The 24,680-nt window shown below is 43.2% G+C and overlaps 1 protein-coding gene and 1 pseudogene across 12 annotated transcripts in view; one reads left to right on the top strand and one right to left on the bottom strand.

Moving 5' to 3' along the window:
• The window catches only part of RhoGAPp190 (Rho GTPase-activating protein 190), a 58,335-nt gene extending 38,956 nt beyond the window's left edge, over positions 1–19,379 (bottom strand). The window contains exons 1-5 of one of the 11 annotated variants that reach the window (XM_086988483.1): positions 17,168–19,378; positions 3,065–16,960; positions 2,748–2,891; positions 2,340–2,424; positions 254–626 (exon numbers count right to left, since the gene is read on the bottom strand). In XM_086988483.1, coding sequence (XP_086844609.1) covers positions 254–406 — 153 coding nt within the window. In that variant the 5' untranslated portion in view covers positions 407–626; positions 2,340–2,424; positions 2,748–2,891; positions 3,065–16,960; positions 17,168–19,378. Of the gene's footprint in view, positions 1–253; positions 627–2,339; positions 2,425–2,573; positions 2,687–2,747; positions 2,892–3,064; positions 16,961–17,167 lie in introns of those variants that run through there. The other 10 variants (XM_022803728.2, XM_022803721.2, XM_022803727.2 and 7 more) reach the window with 10 other exon arrangements.
• Positions 19,380–21,556: 2,177 nt separating this feature from the next.
• On the top strand, positions 21,557–23,362 carry LOC111248762 (ATP-dependent RNA helicase DDX19A pseudogene; annotated as a pseudogene). The gene has a single exon (XR_015327376.1). The product of XR_015327376.1 is annotated as an ATP-dependent RNA helicase DDX19A pseudogene (transcript).
• The last annotated feature ends 1,318 nt before the right edge of the window (positions 23,363–24,680 follow it).

The raw sequence follows: 24,680 nt of genomic DNA, 5'->3' as shown, positions 1-24,680 counted from the left end.
TTCGAAGAATAGGATGTCTGACAAACTAAACCACTTAGCCTTGCCGCTTGTACTAGATCCAATAAATAAAACAACATGTTTACAGGTATCTATGTATGTGGGTATAAAAAATACGTATAGGAAGCCTTGGTTTCGTCACAACGTCAACACATCATACGACCTCAGTTTGAGATATAATCAACAACATGATTGAAGTCGGTTTTGCTTATAGAACAAGAGCAGAAGGAACAAAACATTCCCTACGGGCACGAACCTTTTCGGTGCCAGAAAGGCCAATGACTGCAACCGTAATCGTGCGCTTTTCAACGACAGAGTTGGATTCCGGGCCACCAGTTGAGTGGTACGATCCGCCGCGACGCCCCGTCGTCGACGCTGAGATCTTCTTCAAGGTCGTGGTCACCGACATCCTGACAGAGTCCTCTTGACACGCCTGATGTTTGTTTCGCAGCCACCAATAGTTGCTGCTGCAGCAGCTTCGACGGCGTTGCTGGGGGTGTCCTGAAAGCAACACCTCCTCCACGTAGACGTTCTCTTTGGCCCACGATTACGTCTGTTGCCCCGTGCTGATTACGTCTGCTTCGCACTCCGAGCTCCGGAGGCTTGCGTTATGATCGTATACTGGCCATCTGAAAATGAAAAGAACAGGACAGCCAAACTATTAGGAACAAGTTAAGTACAGCATGACTGTACACACCTATCAAAACGATTTTTAGGTTTGCATGTTAGTACTCCGAAAGATATCTCACTAAGAAAGTGTTATGGATCGATCATATAACGTATATGGCAATAGTGTAAGGAAAATAGCGTAGCATTTATAAACTTACAACTTAATCAGGATATAAGAAAGGGCGTTTTTGACTGAATGCGTTGTCGTTGGGTTCTACTTTACCGAGCTGGCAGCTTAACCAATTTGGCTACGAAAACAGAGATTGCTCTTGAGTCCCCGTAGATGGCTTTCTCTATTTAGCGAAATAGTGGAGAATTTATTCGTCGTTGGCGAAAATCAGACTTCGATATAAGTGTCTCGAAACTTATCAGGTTCTGCAAGTTTAAACCAATTTCCGTTCCCACGACCCAGTTACGCATGCATACTATACGCAGACATTATGTGTCTAGCATTGAAAGTGTAGCAGTTTTTATCTCCTCTAAATGTACGCTAAACATGTCAACGACGTCTTTCGCCTAAACTATACTAACTTGTTTAACTTCAAATTTGAGATTGTAGAGCTCAACTTGATTCAGAGTGATAAGCCATTACCAAAGAGCTTAGGTGAAGTCTTAATACAATCGAAGTAAGCGCTTTTTCATTACAAATGTTTCAATGGATGTCCGTACGGGCAGACTCATTGACAAAAATCTCAAGAGTTGTTCATAAGGAGACCCAAGAGCAAATCGCCGTGCAGAGACGATGACAGCTCCGATTGATAAGTCTGAAAATATCGTAACCATGGGAGCCAATATAGCCAGCCTTCTAAATCAATTCCCAACGATTTAAACTAGAAACAACTAATTAAAATTGCATTGACTTTCTATTCATGAGACAGATGTTCAATGAATGCGACTCTATTTACAAGCAACTGCTCTAGATATTTGTCGTTAGTTTTACATATATACAATGAGCCGTACCAAGTAAAATACAGGGTAAAATAGTGCTCGAACTTGCAACACTGCTGAAAGGCAATTGGCCCCGAGGGGCAGCGTTCGGTATATTTTTTTTACACGCCGTACTATAACATTGACACGTACAGACGTGCATATACATACACACAGACATTCGAAAAAGGTCGTGAAAAATCTTGTATTGGTTACCATGCCTATTCACACTAATGAAATTCGACACAACAAATAGCTAAGGAAGGAGACGGCAGAAAGGGCCAGACTATAGTAATGTTTCGTATCCCTAATTGTTCGGACGCCCGCTTCGTCCGCGTGCACTCTTATGGATTCAGTTGGATTTGAGGTTCCAACATGGCTAAGCTGTAGGAAATAGCCAAAATCCCACCGAGTTTAAATCCAGAGTCGGTGGTGTTAAATATTTTACTGGAAGTTGCCAGGTAATAATTTGACTGAAAAAACACTGTTTTATGGGCGCTATATGAACACGACAGTGGAGAAACGTTCTCGCGGTAGCTCAGCGAGGCTCTATTCATTGCTTGTTCGAGTAGCGATCAACTCGCTGGCGAAAATCTGCACGTTATCGCTACAAATGGACGAAAATCGAGGGCAATCTTGGACTAGTTATTTCATGTACTATTTAGTTATATTTGTGGCTGCTAGTAAACCCTAAAAAAGAAAGCTTATTTCCCGATTAAACGAACTACCCGACATTACACACTTACCAGCTCAAATGCTCAGGATCATCGTCAGAAACCAGGCTGTTGATAAGCGTCCAGTGTCTTTTTGATTCCGCCCGTTTCTGTATTACTGTATCAGTAGCAAAGAAAAACAGATTCGAAGACAGTTGGTGCATTTTGCTTCAGCTGTTGGATACATCACTGATTTTGTTTCAGCAAAGATCTATTAAATTAGGTAGAAGACTATCGAATGTATTAGTTCGCTATTTACCCACCTACCTTCTGCCTTCTGTCTGCACATCAGCCAGCTATAGCAGGCAATTGATTGCCAGACATTATTTATTGCTCCGGGTTAGCTATTGGCCAACGCCACATCGGCCGTGCACATTCAGCCAGCCTCAGTTAGTATTCTTTACGAGTATAAACAATAGAGGAATCTCTGCTCGAACTTACACAACCCAGTGAGTCCAAGCGACTGGGAAACCGGATCGCAGCTTAGAGTTCTGGCACAAGCATGCAGACATGCAGAAACGGCTCCGACACACTTCTCGACTCGGGACACGTCACAGTTGTCAGCCACTAGCTCAGCTTCCCACTCTGTTCGAAAAAAGGGACGGACTCTTTCACCAAGTCACAGAGACACTATCGTTCATTTTATATAGAAATCGACAATTATACAAACATACCGTAACAATTTCTTACTGAAGCCCGTATTAGAAAACCTAGTCGGCTGCTTGGGTGTGTTAACGACTCTGCTATATAATACATACTGTGGAATGAGCAGCTTGCGGCGCTGTCGTAATTAACTGCGGCAGAATATCGGTACGTGTTCTTCGCAGGGTCTACAAAAGCCGTTTGATGCACATGGTAATTCGCATGTGCAAATCCTCCGCCCGAGTACGACCTATTAGGTAAATACCCTCGACCCTTCTCCGCTACATAACTCGGAAGCAGCAAAACAACCGTCTGAGGCATCTACGATTATATCGGCAAAACCCATGCCAGAAGTTACTCACTGAGAAAACCCACTGAAATAGCAGCTTCGTGTGTAACCTGTCTACTTGACAAAGAGTTATTCTTCCAACAGCGTTCTGACAACATTAACTATCTGGCTCGAAACTTATATTCAGTCATTATTTTCTTAAGCCTCGACATTTTAACGGTTTTTTCGCTGTACTATATCAGCCTCATTCGTGTACCCTTGTTTTCTGAAGTCTCAAGCGAGAAGCGATAGTAGAACAAAGAGGCACTTTACGATAACATACAATGCGATCTATTTGCAAACTTCTGGTTGTTTTTTTTTCGTCCAGCAACTATTACTGCTTTCCGCTGTAAGCTACAAGTTAGCGCCAGGGAACGAGACGCTTTGATGGCGCTAGACGCCGCCGTTTGATCTAACGATTTCTTCAGCAGTATCTCTTTGCGAATCGAGTAGATTTCGAAACTGACGGCTGAGGATTTCTATTGTTTATTTGAGGAACGAGTTCGATAGATTAGCCATGATCTGTTTGACAAAGGCAGTCGTCGTTAAGTCACAATAGATAACCGAATTCCAATGCGAAACAACCCGACTTGTCTTATCACAGGCAAGATGGATACATAATGCTTTACTACTGCCGTTTCTCCGATGTTATTCAGTTCAGAAACTATCAGTCATATCCGGTGTTCATAATACACCTGATGTGTATATATATATAGATAAATTTTGTTGTCAATGGATCAACCGTTTTTCTAAATACATTGCTTTAAAATGCTTTAAAGCCTAGTTTTTATCAGCGCACCACAGCATATAAAACCGTACTGATGCAAAAAAAAAAGTCATAACTACGTTTTAATAAAAATTTGGACAACTATAGAATGCTAATAACATTATTATTATTACCCAGTGGTCACAGAAAAGCAAATATGGGCAAGAGTGCTAATTGGAGTAATGATCGTCATCTCTTTATTGATTTATATCGGAACAATGACAGCTAGAGCGCCATGGGTAGCAACAATAACAACAGCAGCAGCAGCAGCAGCAGCAGCTATCAACATCGTCATGCATGTGATCCTTCTTACTACTGTTGAAAAAGGTGGTTCTACGAAAAGGTCAATAGAAAGCTGAGTCCCCGGAGCACGACCTGAGGCCATGCCCACCGTTTCCGTCCCTCGCGCGTCGAGTGAGACACGGCCCTCAATGTAAGATACTGCGCACCATCTACGCGATGGTAGGGCGTATGGGGAGGGATATTCCAACTACCAGCCAGATTGATCTGGTCTTTTCGTGATCCACACACCGAATCCGAGTCTCATAGATCCCCAGTTGTATGCCTTACACCCCTTTCATCGTATGCCAGGTCTACGCACGGGAGTCAGCGTACAACTGGTCTTCGTTCCATCGTGTTTTCCTCACCTATACACGAGCCGTGTACGCGTAAGGGGCTGCGCAATTCTACTGTGTAGGAGCCAGACGGATATAGAGAGGCCTCAAAGCCTTTGCCAACCTCAGCTACGAGCAGATGGCCTTTTTTTTGGCCCATAGAATTATTCGACCACCATTCGACTTTTCGCCGGGATCATCGTTGGTGGAGTCCGCCGTCAGGCGAACAATCATTCCTACGCTTCATCCAAGGTTCCCATGACCAAACGGCGAAGATGATGATAATGATCGAAACGGTTTAGCCTGCTTCAGCGACGTTATTCCACCAGCGTTAGCGGTTGGGCAGCAGTCAGGCAACAAAAGTACTATAAGCGAACAGTACTATAGGAAATCGTGCAAAAGCCCTCCGGCGGTTTCCATGGTCCCTAACCTTGTCTTGTCACTCCCACTGCCTCTTATAGTCATCGTACCCCACCAGCGCTGCTATTAACGCTTTCTCCTGTTCCCGTTGTTATTCATACTGCAGTTTTAATAATATAATAATGCGTACACAAGTGTGACAGGGTGCTTGCAAAAGAGAGTCTGCGGGGTTTTTCACTTACGATCAGTAGGCATTTATCTGTCTAGATATTTTTATGGAATTATTTTCTATTTTTATTAGTATTCTCTAGCTGAAAAACCTTCGCCCCGTCGATTTCTCAACGCAGGAAACGAGTTCATAACGTCTGAAAAAAAATGAGCCGAATTTGTATCGACAAAACGAAATGGTCAGACATTCCGAATACGAGGAAACAATCCAACCATATGTTACCACCGAAAAACATCGGTAGCTTTCCTTCCGAACCAACACAAGATTGAACCGCTAGAAATGGTCGCAGTTATAGTAAACTCCGAACAAAGGCTAGCGCGCTCCAGTGGCGGCTTCACGGGCCACGTGAGAAGTTCCAGATGTTGATGAACTGCGTTAAAACAAATGAACCAATAAACAACAATTCTAGTAGTAAAAAGAAGCAACAGCAGCAATATAAAAGAAGGTATCGCGCTTAAGCGTCTTACGAGAGCGACCGTGGATCGCCCAATATGGTTAGGCGCACCTTGGAAGCTGCATTTGGAGTGCTGTGAAACAACGGATCGTAGATTTATATGGCATATAGAGCTATTACAATCTCCCTAGTCCATAACGGGTCGGTTGCAGTCTACATACGATCGGTTTCTTTTTTTTTCAGTCGCTAGTTTTGAAAAGGTTGCCGGCCCATATAGCTTTTAGGGTCTATATAGAGTTGCTAAGAAAAAGTGCAAGTAACCAGATTTGTTTTGGCGTAGCTTCGAGCCGTCTGGTGGGTGTATCAGTCTAGTTATAAACGACGATTTAACGGTTCAAAAGTTGAGTGTGCAGCTTTTTCTGCTGTATCGAAGTCGGTGTTTTGTGATGTTCTTTTTATGATGCTTTTGCTTCGAGCCGATTCTATTCCGCCATATATTATTCTATTAATGCCTTACGAAGATCAGCGACACGCAAAAGGGCCGCAAGTTCACTATCTCTGCATATGTTCCAAGTATCTGCAATGCAAAATACATCCGTATGTAGCGCGTACGTACAGCTGCGTCACAGCTGGGGAATTATATTTGGAAATACAACTAGAAGGTTTCTACATCCCGTACAACAGTCACATATGACTAGCTGGGCTCCAAGTCACTTTCTTGCAACATAAAAATGACACTGCTTCACTAGAGTGAATGAACGACAAGTGCGCAAGCTCTCTTTAGTTGATTCAATGTGCGATAGTGTATGGGATAATAGGCTCGCCAACTATCGCTGGTTCAAAGTCCTAACACCGGTAAACAAAAGACCTGCGACCTCTTAGGTCTGTTGGAAAGATCTCAGATTAGTCCAGCGACGGAATCCTTGCAGCGCTTTAACCGACAGCGAATGGTTACTCTGGAGACTTCACTGAAAGTCAATTCGAACAAATGTCACACGTGACAAGCTAAGAGGATGCCGGTACAATAAATAGATTGTTACTTTTTACCATTTATTTCAGTTCCGTCTGCCTGTTCAAGATCAAACAATTACGACGTAGTCAAAGATTTCCATGCAGAATAAATATTGCTGAACCATACTGCATTGCACCAGAAATAAACCCTTGCTTCGAGTCGTGTGCCGCTTTGCCTGAGAGTATAAAAGTGATCTGCGGCCTGCAGCTTTCGACTGATTTACTGTTTTTCAGTTGGGCTACTTTGAAGATAGTATTAACCGGTGTTTCAAATCTTTTGTTACCGGATGCAATGAAATAGTTCCGGTTGGTCATTTTCGCACAAGCCGTGCGACGGGCCTCGAATACTGCAATGAACCTAATAAAATATTGTTTTCAAAATGTGTACAGCTTGCTCTAATTTGTTTGCTTCATAGCGGTGCCGTAAGCCCGTCTAGTAAAAGAACAGCGGTTGAAATCCGACGTCAGGAAGCAGAGCATGCATCAGCGAAACCTCCTGGCGACAAAAACCTCTATTCTTTAGTGGATGTATGCCGTTATTCTTAGTATTACAAAAACACTTAGCCCATCATTTTTCACTCAGGAGGGTAAGACTAATGTGGGGCCTTACTTATCTGTCAAAACATGTTTATGTGCATGTCCTACTCCATGCAACACAATAGTGCCACAAAAGTATCATCACCGCGACGATAGGATCCGATTACTTTTCATAGTACGGCATCGTTACTGTATTCGGTTTCGTCATGAAACGGAAGAATAACGCATAGATATTAGTGATAAATAATAGGAAACACTACCTTGTATTTCAAAGCCATAATACACCACGAAACACAACTAAATAATTACACTGTCAAAGACAGATCTCCCTCACCCTTTGTTGAACCTAAATATTCACTGCGCGATAATGCATCCTTTAATACGCGCTGCATCTAGAGCTTGTGATATATGCCACGACACGGATCGGCGTCCGGATCCATATGGCCTGGCTATCGGCACTCGTATGGGCAGGATAACTGGTGGAGCTGTGATCACAGACTGCTCTAACCTAAAACATTATCGGGGAAGAAGCTTGTTTTCCTTTTTGAAACGTAAAGGTTCACTATGAGGGATTCAATTAATCATTCGCCGGATTCGCGTTTGACAACAGGACATAATTTGTTCTTAGGGTTTATTATACACATCTCATCGATTAAACCTGCTTCTGGACCCCTGTTAAAATTGTTCGGCACGAGCGGCGGTCATGCACGTCTGCAAATAAATACAGCGACCGCGAACGCAGAGCCATCGTGCTCCTAAGCTTGACGACATGAAAAATAACACGACAGCACGTTTAGCATTAAATTTGCCCTTGTATTTGATATTAATACTTCACACATATTTACCTCGCTTCATCGACAATTAGGCTTTTGTGGGTACATATTCTTGAGGAACATCGTTTTCGACCCTGCGAGTTCAGAAACAAAAAGGCGTTATCCATGTACTGTATGACGCCTGCTAAAGCGGGGATCAATAAGAGCTGCGGATCTTCTATTGCAAAAAAAACTGACTATTGTGAAAATGAGCATGTGAATGAATCAGTCACACGAATATGCTCTCCGTCTGTTCACTACGACATAACTTCTACTGTGATCGTCTTGCACGCTTCGTGCGCGTTCCTTTCTTCGCGTCTGCCCCTCGCGACAGGCGCGACAAGAGAGGTCCGTGACCTAGTACAAGTACAATGCAGCTAGTCACTAGCCAACTTCCGCCTCGCTGCTGCTGCTGCCGATTTAAACCCCGCCTAGCCCAGCATGTTTACACTGACGTTCATTGCAGTTTCCACTGTGTGTCTATAATGACAATACTGGGATAACGTGTTTAATAATTCGCAGGAGCAACGGCAATGAGAATCACGAAATGACTGTTAACGTACGGCATCTACTGTTCTATATCCGCCAAATAGTTCCTGTGCGGTGGCTAGCAGGCTCGCAAAAAAGACCTCGTTGACTGTTCAGAAGACACGTTGCCTTCGGTAGACTTCGGCTATAACAGTACTTACTCATTGGTCATTGCTGTCCTCCTACTTCTGCTGTTTTTCTAGTCTATAGTAACCATGCCGAGTTGACACCTCTGCTGTTAGGCGAGCGCTTTTATCACCACAGTAAAACATAATTACACATTAGGGACGTTGAGGTATTTCTACGCCAGTGCATTACTGCTGTGGCTTGTTTTTGTGATTGTCCCACTATTTTCACCGACGTGAAATTGCATATAACTACAGCGTTGTGGGAGTGAAATGCTTTGTGATATATTCTGGGAGAACTACAATAGAGTATAAAATATAACATATCCGTAACTTTTACAGCTCTGAAGTAATCATCCACGCTGACGAAGATAGAACACCGATAGAACAACCAAGTCAGTGAAGAGTCACGATATAACTGTTCGCGCGCTCAGAACCACTACTGCCGCATCCCCTGTCTATTCGGTGGTTCTTACTGTGATCTTCGATATCATCAGTACTTAGGGTACGATACGCTCTGTAGTCGCTGCTGACAGTATCGGAACGACTGGCGTCCACAGTAGCACATACTGCAATTTTCCATTGTTACCGTCATTATTTGAACATCTGGAAGAGAACTATCATCACTACGGATGCACGAGGTCTGCGTTTTGCTTACACCATACTACTGGGACCTACCCCATCGGTCCCTCTTCGTTACACTAGAGAATTGTCGGCGGCTACGTCTGCGCCTGTTGCAGTAACTCCGTTTTACTCGGCAGTAACCACCTGATAACTAATCAAAGTTATCGAGAGTTGCTCAAAAAAAAATACTCGCAAAAAGATTGAAGAAAAGTAGGATCATGTGGAATTGAGCGGCGAAGAACATGCATTTTGGTATGTTAAACACCCTTGCGTGTATGTTATACGACAATATTGCATATATTGTAATACCATATGATAGCATTACATATTGGGACCGTTCGAAGTTCACGCAACGTGACCAACAAGCGCCGGGAACACTGCTCAATAAAAAGGTAAAGAACTTGAAGCCTGGAAGGGCAAAAGTGAGAAAACCGAGCTACAAACACGTTGATGCATATTTCAAATACATTGAGTTGTACAGCTGTTAGAGAACTTACGAAGCGGTGTTGGAACCGATAAGGGGTAAAAGCAACATAGTGCTTTGCCTGCCAGACTAGCGCGTTGAGAACTAAACAGATGTGTACAATTTAGGTGCAGGTTAAATAAGACGTTAACAAATATATTTGATATGTACACGTATATATGTTGAACAGCGTATGCTTCCGTTTCCGACAAGACCTATTACGTTTTCGAATACCCAAGAGAGCCCATAGATGTAACTGGCGCCGTGTTTTTTTAATATTAATCATGTCATCAACACTAACGACTCGTATTTGTGTCTGGCCGCCCAACGAGTTCGAGGTGATTAGCGGGTCTAAACCTAGTAAAGGCAACCCTCGACAAGTTTGCACAGACCATTTCGTTAATAAAACTTAACCTGCACCATTGTCGTAGCTGCTCGATAAGATTGTCGGGGACACTGGCGAATATAAAAATAGCGCTTGGCAACTCGCAACTTATAACACACAGCCTATAAACGCGTTCAATAACATATGTTTTACTTCATAATTTCCCGACAGAAAAGAAGAAGCAATAACAACTACCGTAGCCTTTTGAGTACGTTGAAATGATGAAGCCGGGGCAGTGCATCCTTTGTTTTTACTGCAACGGTTATCACAAATACAAAGCTTATTGAGACTTCAAAGGATAGCGGACGCATAACATATGGGCGTCACACGCCTGCTATATAGCTAAGTACGGACTTCATTATTACCGAATGACACATGTCGTCAAGTCAGATAGTAATTACGTTGACATTATAACTCACAAAAATTGCCATGATCAATAGCGCTGTGATTGATGCTACTGCCTTCATTGCAGAAGCCCACATCTACGGTTAATATGTAAGAAAACAAGGGAACAAAGAGCTGCAGCGCTTGAAACGGGCTGTCTGAAACAATTATACTCAGAACGTTTAACCATCGGGAGGGGGGAGATCTCCATTTCAATCTATCGTGAGCGCGTCATACGATACAGCCCTGAAAAAAGCGTAGTTTACGTGCGTCAGCGTAAGATGGGGAGCATTCTACCGTAGCCAGTTGCAACAACACCATGTATGGAGAAAAAAATCATAGGTTAAAATTGATTTGCCACTTGAAAAAAATAAAAAATCGATAAAAAGTCACTCGTAGGTCGCACGTGGGCAAGTGGGTTGACGATGTGGGTTTGTGGTCGGTAGTTTAATGCAGGTAACGGGAACATAATCGTAATGTACCATGAATGTACCCTGCCTTCAAGAAGTGCAAAATGAAGAAAATACAAAATCATTTATATATTAGTCGATCGAACTGTATAATCGACATAAACAATGGCAGGTGCAATGGTGGTAGGGACTGAGCTGGAGTGTGAATACTTTGCCTTACCAGTGCTTTGTTTAGATATTTTTTTGTTTTTCTTTCCTACACTGCCAATGCGCAGCATCAGCCCCAATGCCTAAAAGTCTGGCTATCTGGCGAACTCTTGACTCGGGACAAAGTGGCGCTCACATTAAATACGTCACGGCTTCTTTCTACGATTCAAAAAAGGATCCCGGATCATGGTAGCTGTACGCTGGAATCGAACAATGAAATTCAAAGCTATCATGGAAAACAGTTTCCAGCATAAGTTTTATTTGTAGAGAGACGAGAACCATTTAGGGCGAAGGAACGCAAGACAACAGAACGAAATATCATATTCATGCCGCATTTAGTGATTTTTCAGTTTTAGGCCAGCATTACAGTCAATGACTATGATATAACCAGTATATTTTAGTGAAACATATATACTTCTCGTTATTTTTTCGCATAAAGGTGATCGTGTTAGAGGAGACAGCGACAGTAAAGAGTGCCTCGAATTAAGTTCCCCAAGATATGTGTCTTCAACTGGAGAGGCTTGTAGTTCGCCGTGCTAATCTAAGGGTACACATGATTCGATCTGAATATGCTGGAAGCCGTTAGGTAAACACATAGGGAGACCCAGAAAAATTACTTGTATCCCTGCTATAATCCATAAATGGTCAATTGAGAGTTATAGAACAGAGCTTCTTTACTAATCTAATCGCATCATCAATTTGCACCTACTTAGGCCCTTTACTAACTTAGACAGCAAGGTCCTGCTATCTTGATTACATGCACATTTAGTCTACTATATAAGTAAGGAATGAGGGACAACAGCCTTAACCACCAGTAAGTCAGAAAATCTGATTACAGCGAGGCACTGCCCAACAGCATCAAAGAGCTAAAGACGCATAATGGACTAAAAATATAAATATCTATAGTATCTATATTTAAACCGTATAGTTATGTTATCGATGAGCCAGGTTATAGTTTGCTAAGATTATTTTCTAGCTGTTTTAGTTAGCGCGATTTCCTTTCAATTCGCGATGAAAGCTTTCCGCTCAACAAAAGTGTTCATTAATTGATTCGTGTTTGATTTTTTTCCCTTTTTTTTGTTTTTTACTTTATACTTTTTTTTAAATTTTTTATCTGCCACTTATTGTTTACTAACTAATTATATCTATCTTTCCAAATCTATATGTCTCTCGTATTCAACACGTGATCTTTTGTTGTGCTTTCTATGCCATCCTTCTATATGAGTACACGCCCAGGAAACGTCAAACGAGTAAAGACAGAGTGCGCGAGAATTCGAAAACGTCAGCCGAAACGAATGAACCTAGCCTCAGCATTTGTTGATTATAGCAGTCGTTGGCCGTAACTGCGATATTTTCGGTGGCAGCAGCGAAATATCGACGACAAAAATTACAACGACTGCTATGACGGCTAGACAGAAGGAGCGTGCCATAGACGACGACCGTATGGATAGTGTGACAATTCGCAGTGGCAAATATCGTGTAATTAGATTGGAGTTTGCAGATACGGTGCCCAAGCGTCGCTTGACATAGGCATGGCGTCGGATCGCGCAGCATCATGTCATGAAAATCGCATCGAGGACAAGAAAATGCAGCAAGTGATCCCAGTAAACTGGTATAGCGGTGCCAGCCTATTTAGGACACCATGCTAAGTATCAACCGAGCAAGCGCTGCTCTTATCATGTGGCTGGTATTGGGCACAGGAACTCACGTGTCTGATCCAGGTAGGTGTGATGATGGATAGAAAGTGGCAATAGTGTATCTACTATATGCCGGTTACGCTGCTACAGATAACATCGCTAATAAATCCACGGCATGCGCAGTGTACCCAGCACAAAACTAATTAACAGATCTAACAAGTTGGGGAATTAACTAAGTCGCTTCTTTGATTTTTCAACGGCAATAAAAGCCACTGCTCTTCTTCAGTCTTGTTAATTTTAATACCGGGACATCGTCGTCAGTTTGGTATTGATGACCATACTATTGCTCTGCTGTGCTTCGTGTATCATGGCGGGCATCTTCACTGCACCCGGTACGGACAAACGACAAGGGATGTATCTGATATCGTTCAGCAGTAACGGAAAGGCAAGATAACGATATTCGGTTGCCATCTACGCTTTAACCTTGCCGCGGTTATCAAAGCGCGGTACTATGTTTTGAAACGAAGAGCGGCGACAGTTTTAACCGGTAGAACGGGACACTGTAGACAACCATCAAGCAGTGCTGAATCAGAAATAAATAAACACGTTCGAAGTCTGAGTATAAACACTGCTAAAATGCTATAACGAATAAAGTAAATAATAGTAATATTATGATAATGATAATTCTAGATTATCAATCAAGGGAGAATATATATATATATATGAATGTTTAACATATTAATAACCGTAACGATCTTTTGGGTTCTTTCCTGTAAGCTTCCTTTCTAAGGTTCTTTCCTGAGAAATTTTGCTCCTATTAGAGAACAAGTGCCGCCCGTCACTCGTCTACGCTGCGAATATTAATGGCGGCCTTTTACACCGTAAGCTTATGTGGTACAGAGTTAAAGAAGAAAACCAGTGAGATGCCAGAATGCGTGTCCCAGAAATGGTCCGCTGAAGTGGGCTTTAGAGACTAGCCAAAGATAAATTTATTATTAACATTTATAATGAAGTTGACAGCAATGACAAAGTAATTTATATGCTTCTGCCGCTGGGGTACGGTATCTGTCAGCTATCCATAAGAAAGTGTACGTTGCGTTTCTACAAGGAAACGACCTTTCATTGAACAAATATATTGTAGCAATCGTTTATAATAATATATTCCGCGCTGTATACGATCCCGAATGTGATAAAGTCCGTACCCGTTTTTTCTTTATAATGTAATAAAGTTCAATTTCATAGCATTAAGACACCCGAGGGTATCCTTTAAATGAGAATGTCAGTATCTCTCGTTCTGTTTATAAGAAAAACATGCTCGCTGAGCACAGCTGCCAATGAACGGATTCGTAATATAGAGAACAAAAACGTGTGCAACCGCCCATGCTTGTCCGCACCACACACAAGCATCCAGGCAGACTTACGGACAAAAAATAGAGACAAAATGCTCACGTCCTCAAAACAATCACTAACATAGAAAAAAAATACCCCCAACAAGCTAGTAATATGGAAACACGGAGCCAGCGAACAAACCAACACTAATAATTATCCTCCCCCGCGAATTGGTTCTGAAACAAAGCAATACGCGTTGAAAAACGGTTTACGCCGTCTTTTTAGCTTTGAAATCATGCGCTCAGGTTGAATGCTCGTACGCAGACACTCTCGCATTTACACATCGAGAAAAACCCTTGAATGATCAACCGGGAAGATTTACACTGGAGGAGTCAGGTCGACAATGCAGCTTAAACGCGTTAGAGCTATCTATAGTGGCAGGCGCACGCTTTCGCCCTGCTCAGTAGGCGTGGTAATGATGATGGCGGCAATAACCTTATTATTAAGGAGAGGATCGGGCACTTCGGCGATGACTCCCTATCACAACTTTCATCCTACAATATATGGAGATAATATTTCGATCGACGACGTAGCCATACAGTTCTGCAGAATAGCGGCAGCTGCTGCAAAAGCATTAGCGGAAATGCTAACGCAAGCAGTAACGACAGTCCACCAACACCAGGGCCAAGCACGATCAGCGTCAATTAACTAAGGGAAACGCCCGAGAAGTGTCTCTCTCTCTCTCTCTCTCTCTGTGTGTTACCGTTCTCTCGTCACCTTAACACGTATCCGGCCTGCTCTGTCAGTTAAAAAGTGAGTGACATGCGGAAAATATACGCAAACAAACGCAAAATTAGTACTAAAGAGTGTACACAGTTTGCTTTGACCTAGGCAGCGCAATTGCAACAACCCTTATAATAGAAATCATATGCATCGTTGAGCAGATTCACGTTACGCTCACTAAATCATGTGTAAAATACAATTTTTACTAATCAAGTATATGTGTTGGGTGTGTTATTTAGATGTACTAACCTATACAGACATAAACAAGAAATAATTAGAAAAATGTTTTTCGCATTCTACGGATGAGAGGTTGTATCTACAGTTCAACGGTTTCAGCATTCCCTAGATAAAAGATATATTAATAGAAGTCGATTTAGCTATATTATCCTACCTAAGACGTAAATTGACAACTTCCACTGAGAAGCAGACAAAGTGGGCTTAAGTTAGCACTTGATTTGAACAACAGTCTTCTATTACTATGTATTGACCAAATAGGATGAACTGGCAATAGTGGGTACGACAGTCACTTGAAATGACGCAGAGTCGTGGCGGGTCGGCTCTTCCCCGAATATCCGCTCGACTTTCTTGCTGGTTCTGCCGCCGCCTCGCAGGTAACGTTTCCAAGAGCCGAACCTTCTGCTGCCTGTTTTTGTTGGGTATTCGCTAACCTAATCCTTTTCAGGTGCATAGGCTCCCACAGTGCTACCGTCAGCGCTCTCCTTATATTTCTTCGCGGCCCATCTCTAGTCACAAATACCGAGTTTCGACTTAAATCCTAAGTATAGCTTCGTATAGCTTCGTACAGCCAAGAAAATTGTGCTTTATTCGTTCCTTCGTTTAACGTCAACAGATCCCCTTCGCCCCTTACACCCTTAAGTCCCTGACGAACTATAAAGTTGCTAGCTCCGCTAAAGGTTTCTAACGGAATTCCCGTTTTTCCTGGCTTTGCCCACGCCACACAGCGTCATTTGTACTTCAACTTCGAGCGAAATTCCGTAATATCCATACAATTCGTATATAAATGCCAATAGGAGTATTATTCCATTCGAAAAAGTCTCTCTTTGTAATAATCTGATCAAGTTGATTGGAGTGAGCGACATGGGCATGGAACGTTTTGAAGCGTTGTATTCCTCGCGGAAGACAAATGAACAAATGCATTGAAGCTGCCTACTGCCAGCGTGATTTTCATTGTCGCAAGGTCTCGCTTCCCCATGGACATGATCAGAATATTCACGCCTTAGTTATGCCCAGAGCGTAATACAATAATGAACACACATAAACGTACACTAGCAGATCTCTCCTAGTCTTAACTCGGTTTTATTTTTTCCCCGCCTGTTCTTGAGTAGGCGCTGATAGCCGTTAATTTTGGCAGCACTCGGACTTCATAATTCGCGCTGGCGACAGTGGTGATGGCGAAACAGCCGGCGGTGCTGATCGTTGATCGAGGGTTGCTCCCATTCTTGCCATCTCTGAGCGACTGTCACGTTCGCTCTGGTCAACAGACGCTATAGGTGGGTGGTACAACGCTAGCGACAGATCACTGGCGCGGTGTCCATAACCGTAAGACAAATGGCTTTTTTGTCCGGCCACTCCGTCTCTCTTTATGTTCGAGTAAAGTTTCATGCCAAGTGTCAAAAATTGCCAGTGGTACACTTTTTGTGGCGAGATGATCAGAGCGCTAGCGATGGGATAAAAGCGATTCCAGTACTTCCCCACCGGCGCCCACCAGTTCAAATAAAATCATATGTTGCTGCTTAACTTGTCCAGGCTATTATGTCATCATCATATTATATAGTGGATAGTAGATGCACTAAGTGCAACTTGCAGCTCGAGAAAACGCAATAGACAGTGGCAAAATATTTGGTGTATTAGATGTAGTTCGAACAATTGCCGGATCTATTCACGGTACCTTTGTCGGTCAGTGTCTCGTAAATGCGGTGGGCTCATTGTGTATATGATAAATACACATCAGTATGTATTCATGTTTCGAAGTTAGCCTCACAAGATGAGAAGTTTTGTTTCGGTCTTGTAAGGCAGGGCAATGCTTCTTCTGACAACAGTGAAGACCTAGCCGAATGAATCAAGCCTAAATGAGACAGAAGAGCAACCATAATAGCAGCGTGCAAATATTGATAATGCGCTCGCGCATCCATTCATATATGCACGCACACAGGCACACACACACATAGAAAAACGCCCATTGCCCCAACGTTCTCTCTAGCCCAGCCCACATACGTTTCAGTGACAATGACGTAACTACGAGTATGCTTTGCTCTGAACCCCTTTTACTTACCTAGCCCGACGGCTGTGCACCTTATCGAAGAACACCACTACGCACAGCAGCTGGATACGACCATCAGTGCACTTGATTCTGCCAACTTTCTCTTCCGCACCCTAAATAGATTGCGATTGCCAACAGGAAGCTTTACTCAAGTAGTTTCTTCCTTACCACGCACTCGTTACCCGGCTTGTTGCCTATTTGCGACTTCCCTTATTTTTTTTTTTATCTGTGACCCACCATATCACCTAGCACTGTACTCCAAACGTTTCTGACCCCGCAACTGGCCATTGATATTCCTCCACATTAACTTCAATGTAATTGGCAACGTTGTAGCACGTAAAAAGGAGCGTAAAATATATACAAAGCAGCAGAACAGAGGAGACACTCGGAACCCGTGACGCGATATTGATGCCAGCTGAAAAGGTGCCCTCCACAAATACCGACCTCTCACTACTGACGCTGAAACTGCTTGTTCACTCAACAAACGCCCGGGAAAAATACGATACAAAACACGAATTAGTGCCAACTGCACCGGCGAATTCCTTTAAGACGAACTTTTGTGCGACTTACGCTCGTTTAACGGTTTCTAGTGGCACAACGACGCGGGCCGAATATTGCAACCCAGCCCGACAACTACGTGGAACGGGGGTAGAGGCGATTAATAGCGTTTGACCACCCCTTAGTTGTTTCTTGCTAAATTTGTTTAAGCATAGCCTTACTAATACGTCACCAACATAAATGGACAAGGGCGCATTACTCTGTAGCAAATATTATTCGAGATACTCCATCGGGAACTCAATGTGGACCACTATTGCCCATCACTTTACTGCACTGGTGTTCACCGTTGACTCTCTGTTGTCTTCGTCAACTTCTTATTTTGCCGTTACTGTTTCCGTTCAATCAGCAAGGTTCGTTTTTTTGCGCGGCAATTCACGCCGTTGTGATTGTTGTTGTTGTCGTCGTCACCGCCGTCGAGGATGACGACGATTACAATCACGCCTAGTCACCAGCGACCTAGACGCAGAAGCGTCGCCGTTCGTTCTTTCTGTCTCGTTTAAGTCAATGGGATATTTTTGTTTGCACTAGACATCTATCTAGTAATGACAGCAACGTAACCTACGCCGTTGTTACACTGTTAACGAGCCTTTGTTACGGCCAGCAGCTAGACGGTTGCTGGTCGGCCAACGACGCCGCCGGCGAGACCAGGCGTTGCTGAGGCGCTTGTGGTAACAACATGAACACCATCCACCAGCATTGCTCGCTACGACTTCAGTGTTCAGCACTCATAATTCGCTTGCAGCCCTCTTTTGTTTGTTGAGCTATTGCTCTCTGCAGTATTGCCGGCAGCCGTCTTCGAGGACCGCACTAGACACACAATAGACGACGATACGGCACACAGCGGCCTGCCAATCAACCCGCCAGGAGGACTACACATAGCCGCCCTATAGCTGCAGTGCCTGGTTGTTCTCGCTCGTAGGCACAGCACAGGAGAGACAGAAGGGTCTGCTGTTAGTCGCGCCTAGCTGCTGTTACTGCCTATGAGAGGATGACGGGTTCGGCAGTTACGATGTCTACGAGGACTCTTGCTAGCTCGATGTTTTTCTGCTGCTGCTGCTGCTGCTGCTGCTGCTGCTGCTGCTGCTGCTGGGACTCCGACTACTGCTGCGGCTGTCCCAGCCGCTGCCTCATTTTTGTGCCCTCCTCTCGCTAAACGAGTGCTCCGTGCTGCTGCTGCTATTCCATTCACTGGACAGATAGACATATAGCTCGTACAGGGTGATACAGTTTGCTTACTAGCTATGAGCTCGTAGCAACAGAAAGCGCCACTATCACTCGCTTGAGCAGTATCAAGCAACTGAGTGGGGAGCAACCGATCACTGCTGCCGATGACGAGCAAACCAGCACAGCAGGATCACGATATTACAACGATTTCAATCTAATGCCATGTATGACTGTTACTGCAAGCTCGCTGCCCCTGCGCCTGCTGAGGCTGGCAAATGCGGTCAGTAGGAGGCCAGCACAGGCAAATAAAAAGTAGGCAATTCATTCCATACCAACATTACCATCGCATTGACACTCCCACACAAGTAGAGGCCTCTGGAGCACAAACAGTGAGCGCTATTGCCCAATGAGCACACGTAGTACTGTCGCCGCCATCTTTCTTGTTGTCATCCCTTCGATGCCACCTCTCGCCGTTGCTATCGCTGATCTGGTGATGGAGAGAAAAGGGGCGAAAGCATGGTCTTGCCGTCTGCTTTAAAATTGTGGCGCCGCAGAGAACGCACCGCCGCCGTAGCAAAAATAACTGCACCAGTTATGAAAACTGGGTGCGCTGGATGGATGCACGGTTTTAACGGACCATCCAAGGTGCTGCAAAACACATTTACAACTTAAGTTGTTTGAGTAAAACCTATAAATGGTGAGACGCGAAGGCTGGATGCTTCTCGTTTCCCTCCTTACCACTAAGAAATGTTTGAGTTTTATGTCCGGTATTGGTGTTCAGCATGGCTCTAATCGGTTAGCTTTAAGCACGAAACGAGGTGTGTGTACGCTCGTTTCCAACGTACACCACCTCACGTATCCACAAGTTCAGCGGGAAACCACACTACCATTGCGCTGTCATGGGACCGCTTTCCACACCCCACTGCAAGGAAAAACAATAGAAAAGCGTCTGCATTATGTGGGCATTGTTAGGTCAGGATGAGGAAGTAGCGAAACATAATCGTAATAGATTTATTCACAACCGTTATGATCTTAATGCTACAAAAATACGTTGAGGCGTAAAGAGAACAATGATCACGCTGGCACCGCTTTCCAAAAACAATCCTCAAGGTTAACTAATGCATTTCAGTCAGTGAATCTGCTGATTGAATTGAACTTACTTTCATTTCTAATATCACTTTTTGCCTAGAAGAGATACGCTTCAAAGGACTCGATTAAGCCACACATCCTACCTGATAAAGATGAAATGCTTCGTTCCGGTCGAAGGTTTACGTACGTTAAGCGCAATAAAAAATATCCCTTTCCTGTGTTACTTAACGGGGTGCAACGCATATCCGTGAAAAACACACTTTTTATTTATGTAGGAACAATTGATTTGCCGACTTAGCAATTTGTGTTTATCAGGCTACACTATCAAAGTGAAACAGGCGAAATGACCTGTTGTTGCTTCGAAAACTTAAAAATATCACCTCTATAAATGATAGTCAGTGCAATGTATAACAAAAATGCTTGTTCTGTATAAGCTTGTTAAATACTATATAATATAATAATCATAAAAACATCCAGTTTGTTTCTTTCGTTATTTGTGATACATCCAGCCTTCTTTGGATGGTAATTCTAACTGGCATTGATTAGACCACAGGAATGTACCTGGAAATTTAAGCCAATTTTCTACTATAAATGGGGTTTCATTGAACTTTCCCTAATGAAAATAGTCATCATTTTATAAATCCTTTAAACATGCAATTCTGCCAGTCACACTTCCGTTTGACCGTGCATTCGGTTATCTCAATTCATGAACTTTACCTAGTCAAAGGCCGAAGTGAAATAGTTTATTGTCCCGGTAAAGCTCAGTCAAGCTATTTCCATCAAAGAAACATTTTCGACATTTCCTTAATCAGCAAATGTAACCTTCAAAGCGAAAAGCTTCAATAAAAAAACTTGGTCATTGATTAGTTCGTCGTTTAGAAAAGGCGAAATGGATTAATGAAAAATTAAGGATGCTCACCAAAATTCACTTTGTTACCAAACTAAAAGTTAGGCTAGATTTTGCTATTTTTATAGGAATTTTGATAAATATCTTTACGTTTTAACCGAAAATTAGTAAAAGCAAGTTTTGGGAGAGGCTCAGCCTCGGCGACTGGGCTTGTCCCTTGCAAGACAACTTGCTTACCACTAATCTCCATTTTTCTTTTATCACCTACTTCTACGTATCGCATAATTATGCGAAGTGTCTGTAATAAATAAATTAACTGTACCGTCTCCTCTTCAAGCCAGCCCGGCGCTTAACTTAATAGTCGACGAATTGTCAGCTCTGTAAGTTACACGGTCCCGAACAATCGAAGGTCGAAACTATATCCGCGAAACTATACCAGCCGCGTTGGCTGGAGATAAAGACGTTAAGAAAGGCGCTATTAGGTTGTGCGATTGTTAAATCAACCGAACGTTCAGCGCGAATAAACTCGATTAAAAGTTATGATGCCTTAGAGTTTTGGGTTGCGCGCGATAACTTCAGGTTGATCGTTGAAAACAATCGATGAACGTTGATATGAGAGGAGTATATCAGACAGCTCAGCACGCGTTAGAATTAATTTGCTTAATAATACTGGCACTGCGACTGTTTACAAATTGGCGAAAAAAATTCGAACATAGACTCATAAATTGGGCCGTCGTAACCATCGAACGGTATTTGAATGCGACAACGCTTTCAAGCTATTGTAAACTTCCGGCCAAACTCTGGTTTCGAAATGTATGACAACTGGAACGCGTTTCTCGAGACTTACGCTTACTGTTCGTAAAATGCTTTTTGCGCTTGTTGTTGTGACTACGGAGTACCTCATTAGAATGACCTGGTTATCGGTCTGTGCGTGATATGGTGATTGTGAAGATCGGCGAAGCTACCATTTAAAGAAAGTATCCGGTGCCGTGAGCAGCCACTATGGCCGATCACCGTTTGCTCAAGATGGGTTCACTTCATCAGGGTACGTATTCTGTAGAACAGTTCCGATCAAACAGGCAAGTTGCTGACGTACAGTCGTCGTTACACGCAGTGACCGATTTTACCCAGCTTGGCCTCAATACGAATTTGTATCGCGCCATCTGCAGAATGGGTTTTGCGAAGCCGTCTCGAATTCAGGAGGCTGCCCTACCTCTACTCTTTGAGGATCCGCCAGTGAATATGATGGCGCAAGCGCAATCAGGTACGGGAAAGACAGCGGCGTTCCTGCTCGCTGCCTTGACCCGGGTTCGGCCAGAGGATCGGTGGCCACAGATTCTCGTGATACTGCCCACGCTTGAACTGGCAGAACAAATTGCTCAGGCATGTAAACGCATGCTTATTCATACGCCCCACGTGCTAATCCGGCATGCTGTCCGTGGCCAAGTTTTGAGCCGAGAAGAGAAAGTTACTGAGCATGTTGTAATCGGCACGCCTGGTAAACTGCTCGACTGGACCCTACGATACCGACTGTTCGATATGAAGAAGATTCGTGTGTTTATTCTGGACGAAGCGGACATCATGTTAGCCGAGAGTGGTCATTACGGAAGCGTGATCAACATACATCGACAGTTAAATCTCACGGGAGGATGCCAAATGCTTTTGTTTTCGGCGACGTTTTCCGACGAAGTAATGGAGCTTGCAGATGCCATTATTGGTACGCCATTCGTCAAGCTCACCTTGCGACACGACCAGCTCGCACTGTCGAATATACGCCATTTCTACATGGAAACCCGAAGTGACGAAGAGAAGCTCGAGGCAATTTCTAACCTGTATCAGTGCCTCAGCATTGGCCAATGCGTGGTGTTCTGTCGATCACGCAGCATAGCGAACTGTATAACAGAAACAATGGTGCAGCTAGGCCAGAATGTGGCACAGTTGCACGGCGATCTGGAAACCGCGCAAAGATTGGCGGCAATCGACGGCTTTCGGCGCGGCCACCAAAAAGTCATGGTGACAACCAACGTCTGCTCCAGGGGAATTGACATTATTCAGGTTTCTCTGGTCATCAATTTTGATTTGCCCCTATTCCGTGATAAAAACATCGATCTAGAGACGTACTATCATCGAGTTGGCCGATCGGGCCGGTTCGGAAGACCGGGAACAGCTGTTAACTTAATTCATCCGGAACGAGACTACGAACTTGAAGCCGTTGACCAAATCCAGCAGGTATTTAAGATTGATATGACAAAGGTTGACTTTCACAACGACGATGAGGTTATGGGGCTCATGGAGCACACCGAAGGGGTCCCAGGAGATGCTGGCGCTTAAAAACAGTCCTGGCAGGGAAGTGAGATGATTAATACCGATATGTTACATAATATATTTCTATATCAGATTTCAGCTGTCGTAAGTGCTGCTTTAAGCGAAGGCGACATGGGAGATTAATCAAGATGCGTTTATTCGTAATGGTCTTGGAAATAGACATATGAATTCTGCTGTTCCATAATAAATTCATACACGTTAATTTATCGTGTGTTTTTACATTATACTATTTGTCGTCTTTAGTTACGAAAATTTGTTTTAATTTCAGTGTTTTTACATTATGCTATCTGTCGTGTTTAGTTATGAAAATTTGCTCTAATTTCACGAGGATTGTTACAAGTACTCTTTTTTTTTAAATAAGACTTTTGCCTTGACCTTTTCTGATTTGATGAATAGTCTCTGTTTAACTACGCTTTTCCTGAACCTGTGAAGCCCAGAAATTTAGATAAGTGGCCCTGTTTGTCCACTGTGGCAGCCATGATCCCGCAGACGTTGCGTTTAGCACATGATTTGAAGCACATGAAAAGTTAATCGAATCCCAGCTCGAAGAGATGGCATTCGTCCAGTGAATCAGAAATGGATGGTGGTAATTCGCTTGTGAGATTAGACTAGCTGGAATCTTAAGGTTTTGTGTGCAACGAGCAAATCCAATATTTCTACGGTAAGCGTCAATACGTACAGTCTTCTGCTTGGGTTCCAAATAATCATTTCGGGTTTTTCGGAAACGAATGAGAGGAACGTAAACTGTAGGTTGCTAACAACCAAGGAAGTTTGTAATCTCAATCGTAACTCATCCGACGTGTACACATTGAAAAATAGCTAATTTTCTGTTCATAATTCGAACACGGACTTACAGCCTCCTCCATAAGATTTAACTTAAGAAAATTGACCTTTAAATATGGAAGGTAGAGGACAAAATACTCGCCTTTCATTACCTCTTCTTTGATAATTTGATTAATTTGATACAGATAAGAAGTACATAGAGCGACTCAAATTGGCGACAGGTTTCGTAAAGCGTGTCGAGTGGATGTTGATCGCTACGACATAGACATCATAGACTTTTTTTTTTTTTTTATAAACGTCTATAACAAAATTCCATGAGAAAAATATCTCCTCAAATATATGTTTGGTTTAACAAGGATATTCCGTAAACATATGCATTCTAATTCACTAGATCTCACTATTAGAAAAAAAGAAAGAAAGAATTCTATTTGATTTAAATACACGGTCACCTTACTACAAAACTCAAACGCAGATTGCCATTTTTTGGATGAGTTTTACCAGTAGATATACACTCCATTTGGTTTCGCGTTCATGTATGAGTTAAATTTGAGATTACGTCAGCAATGCGTCTATCGAACAAGACAAAATAGTTGCCTCCAGTTCGATTCTTCAGCTACACTTGCCGAGTTAGCTACTTGTATCCTTTCGCAACCGTCAGAGCGCCTTCCAGATAGTCTGTTACCGTAGTCTAATTAGGGAGGCATGTGCACAACGGCGCCATGTTTCATTCAACCAGAACTTCTCTTTCTCATTTGCTCA

Source organism: Varroa destructor, unplaced genomic scaffold (assembly GCF_002443255.2).
Source record: "Varroa destructor unplaced genomic scaffold, Vdes_3.0 BEIS01000004.1, whole genome shotgun sequence".
NCBI lineage: Eukaryota > Metazoa > Arthropoda > Arachnida > Mesostigmata > Varroidae > Varroa > Varroa destructor.
The sequence above is the reverse complement of the archived record's forward strand: the minus strand, read 5'-3'. Positions and strand labels throughout refer to the sequence as shown.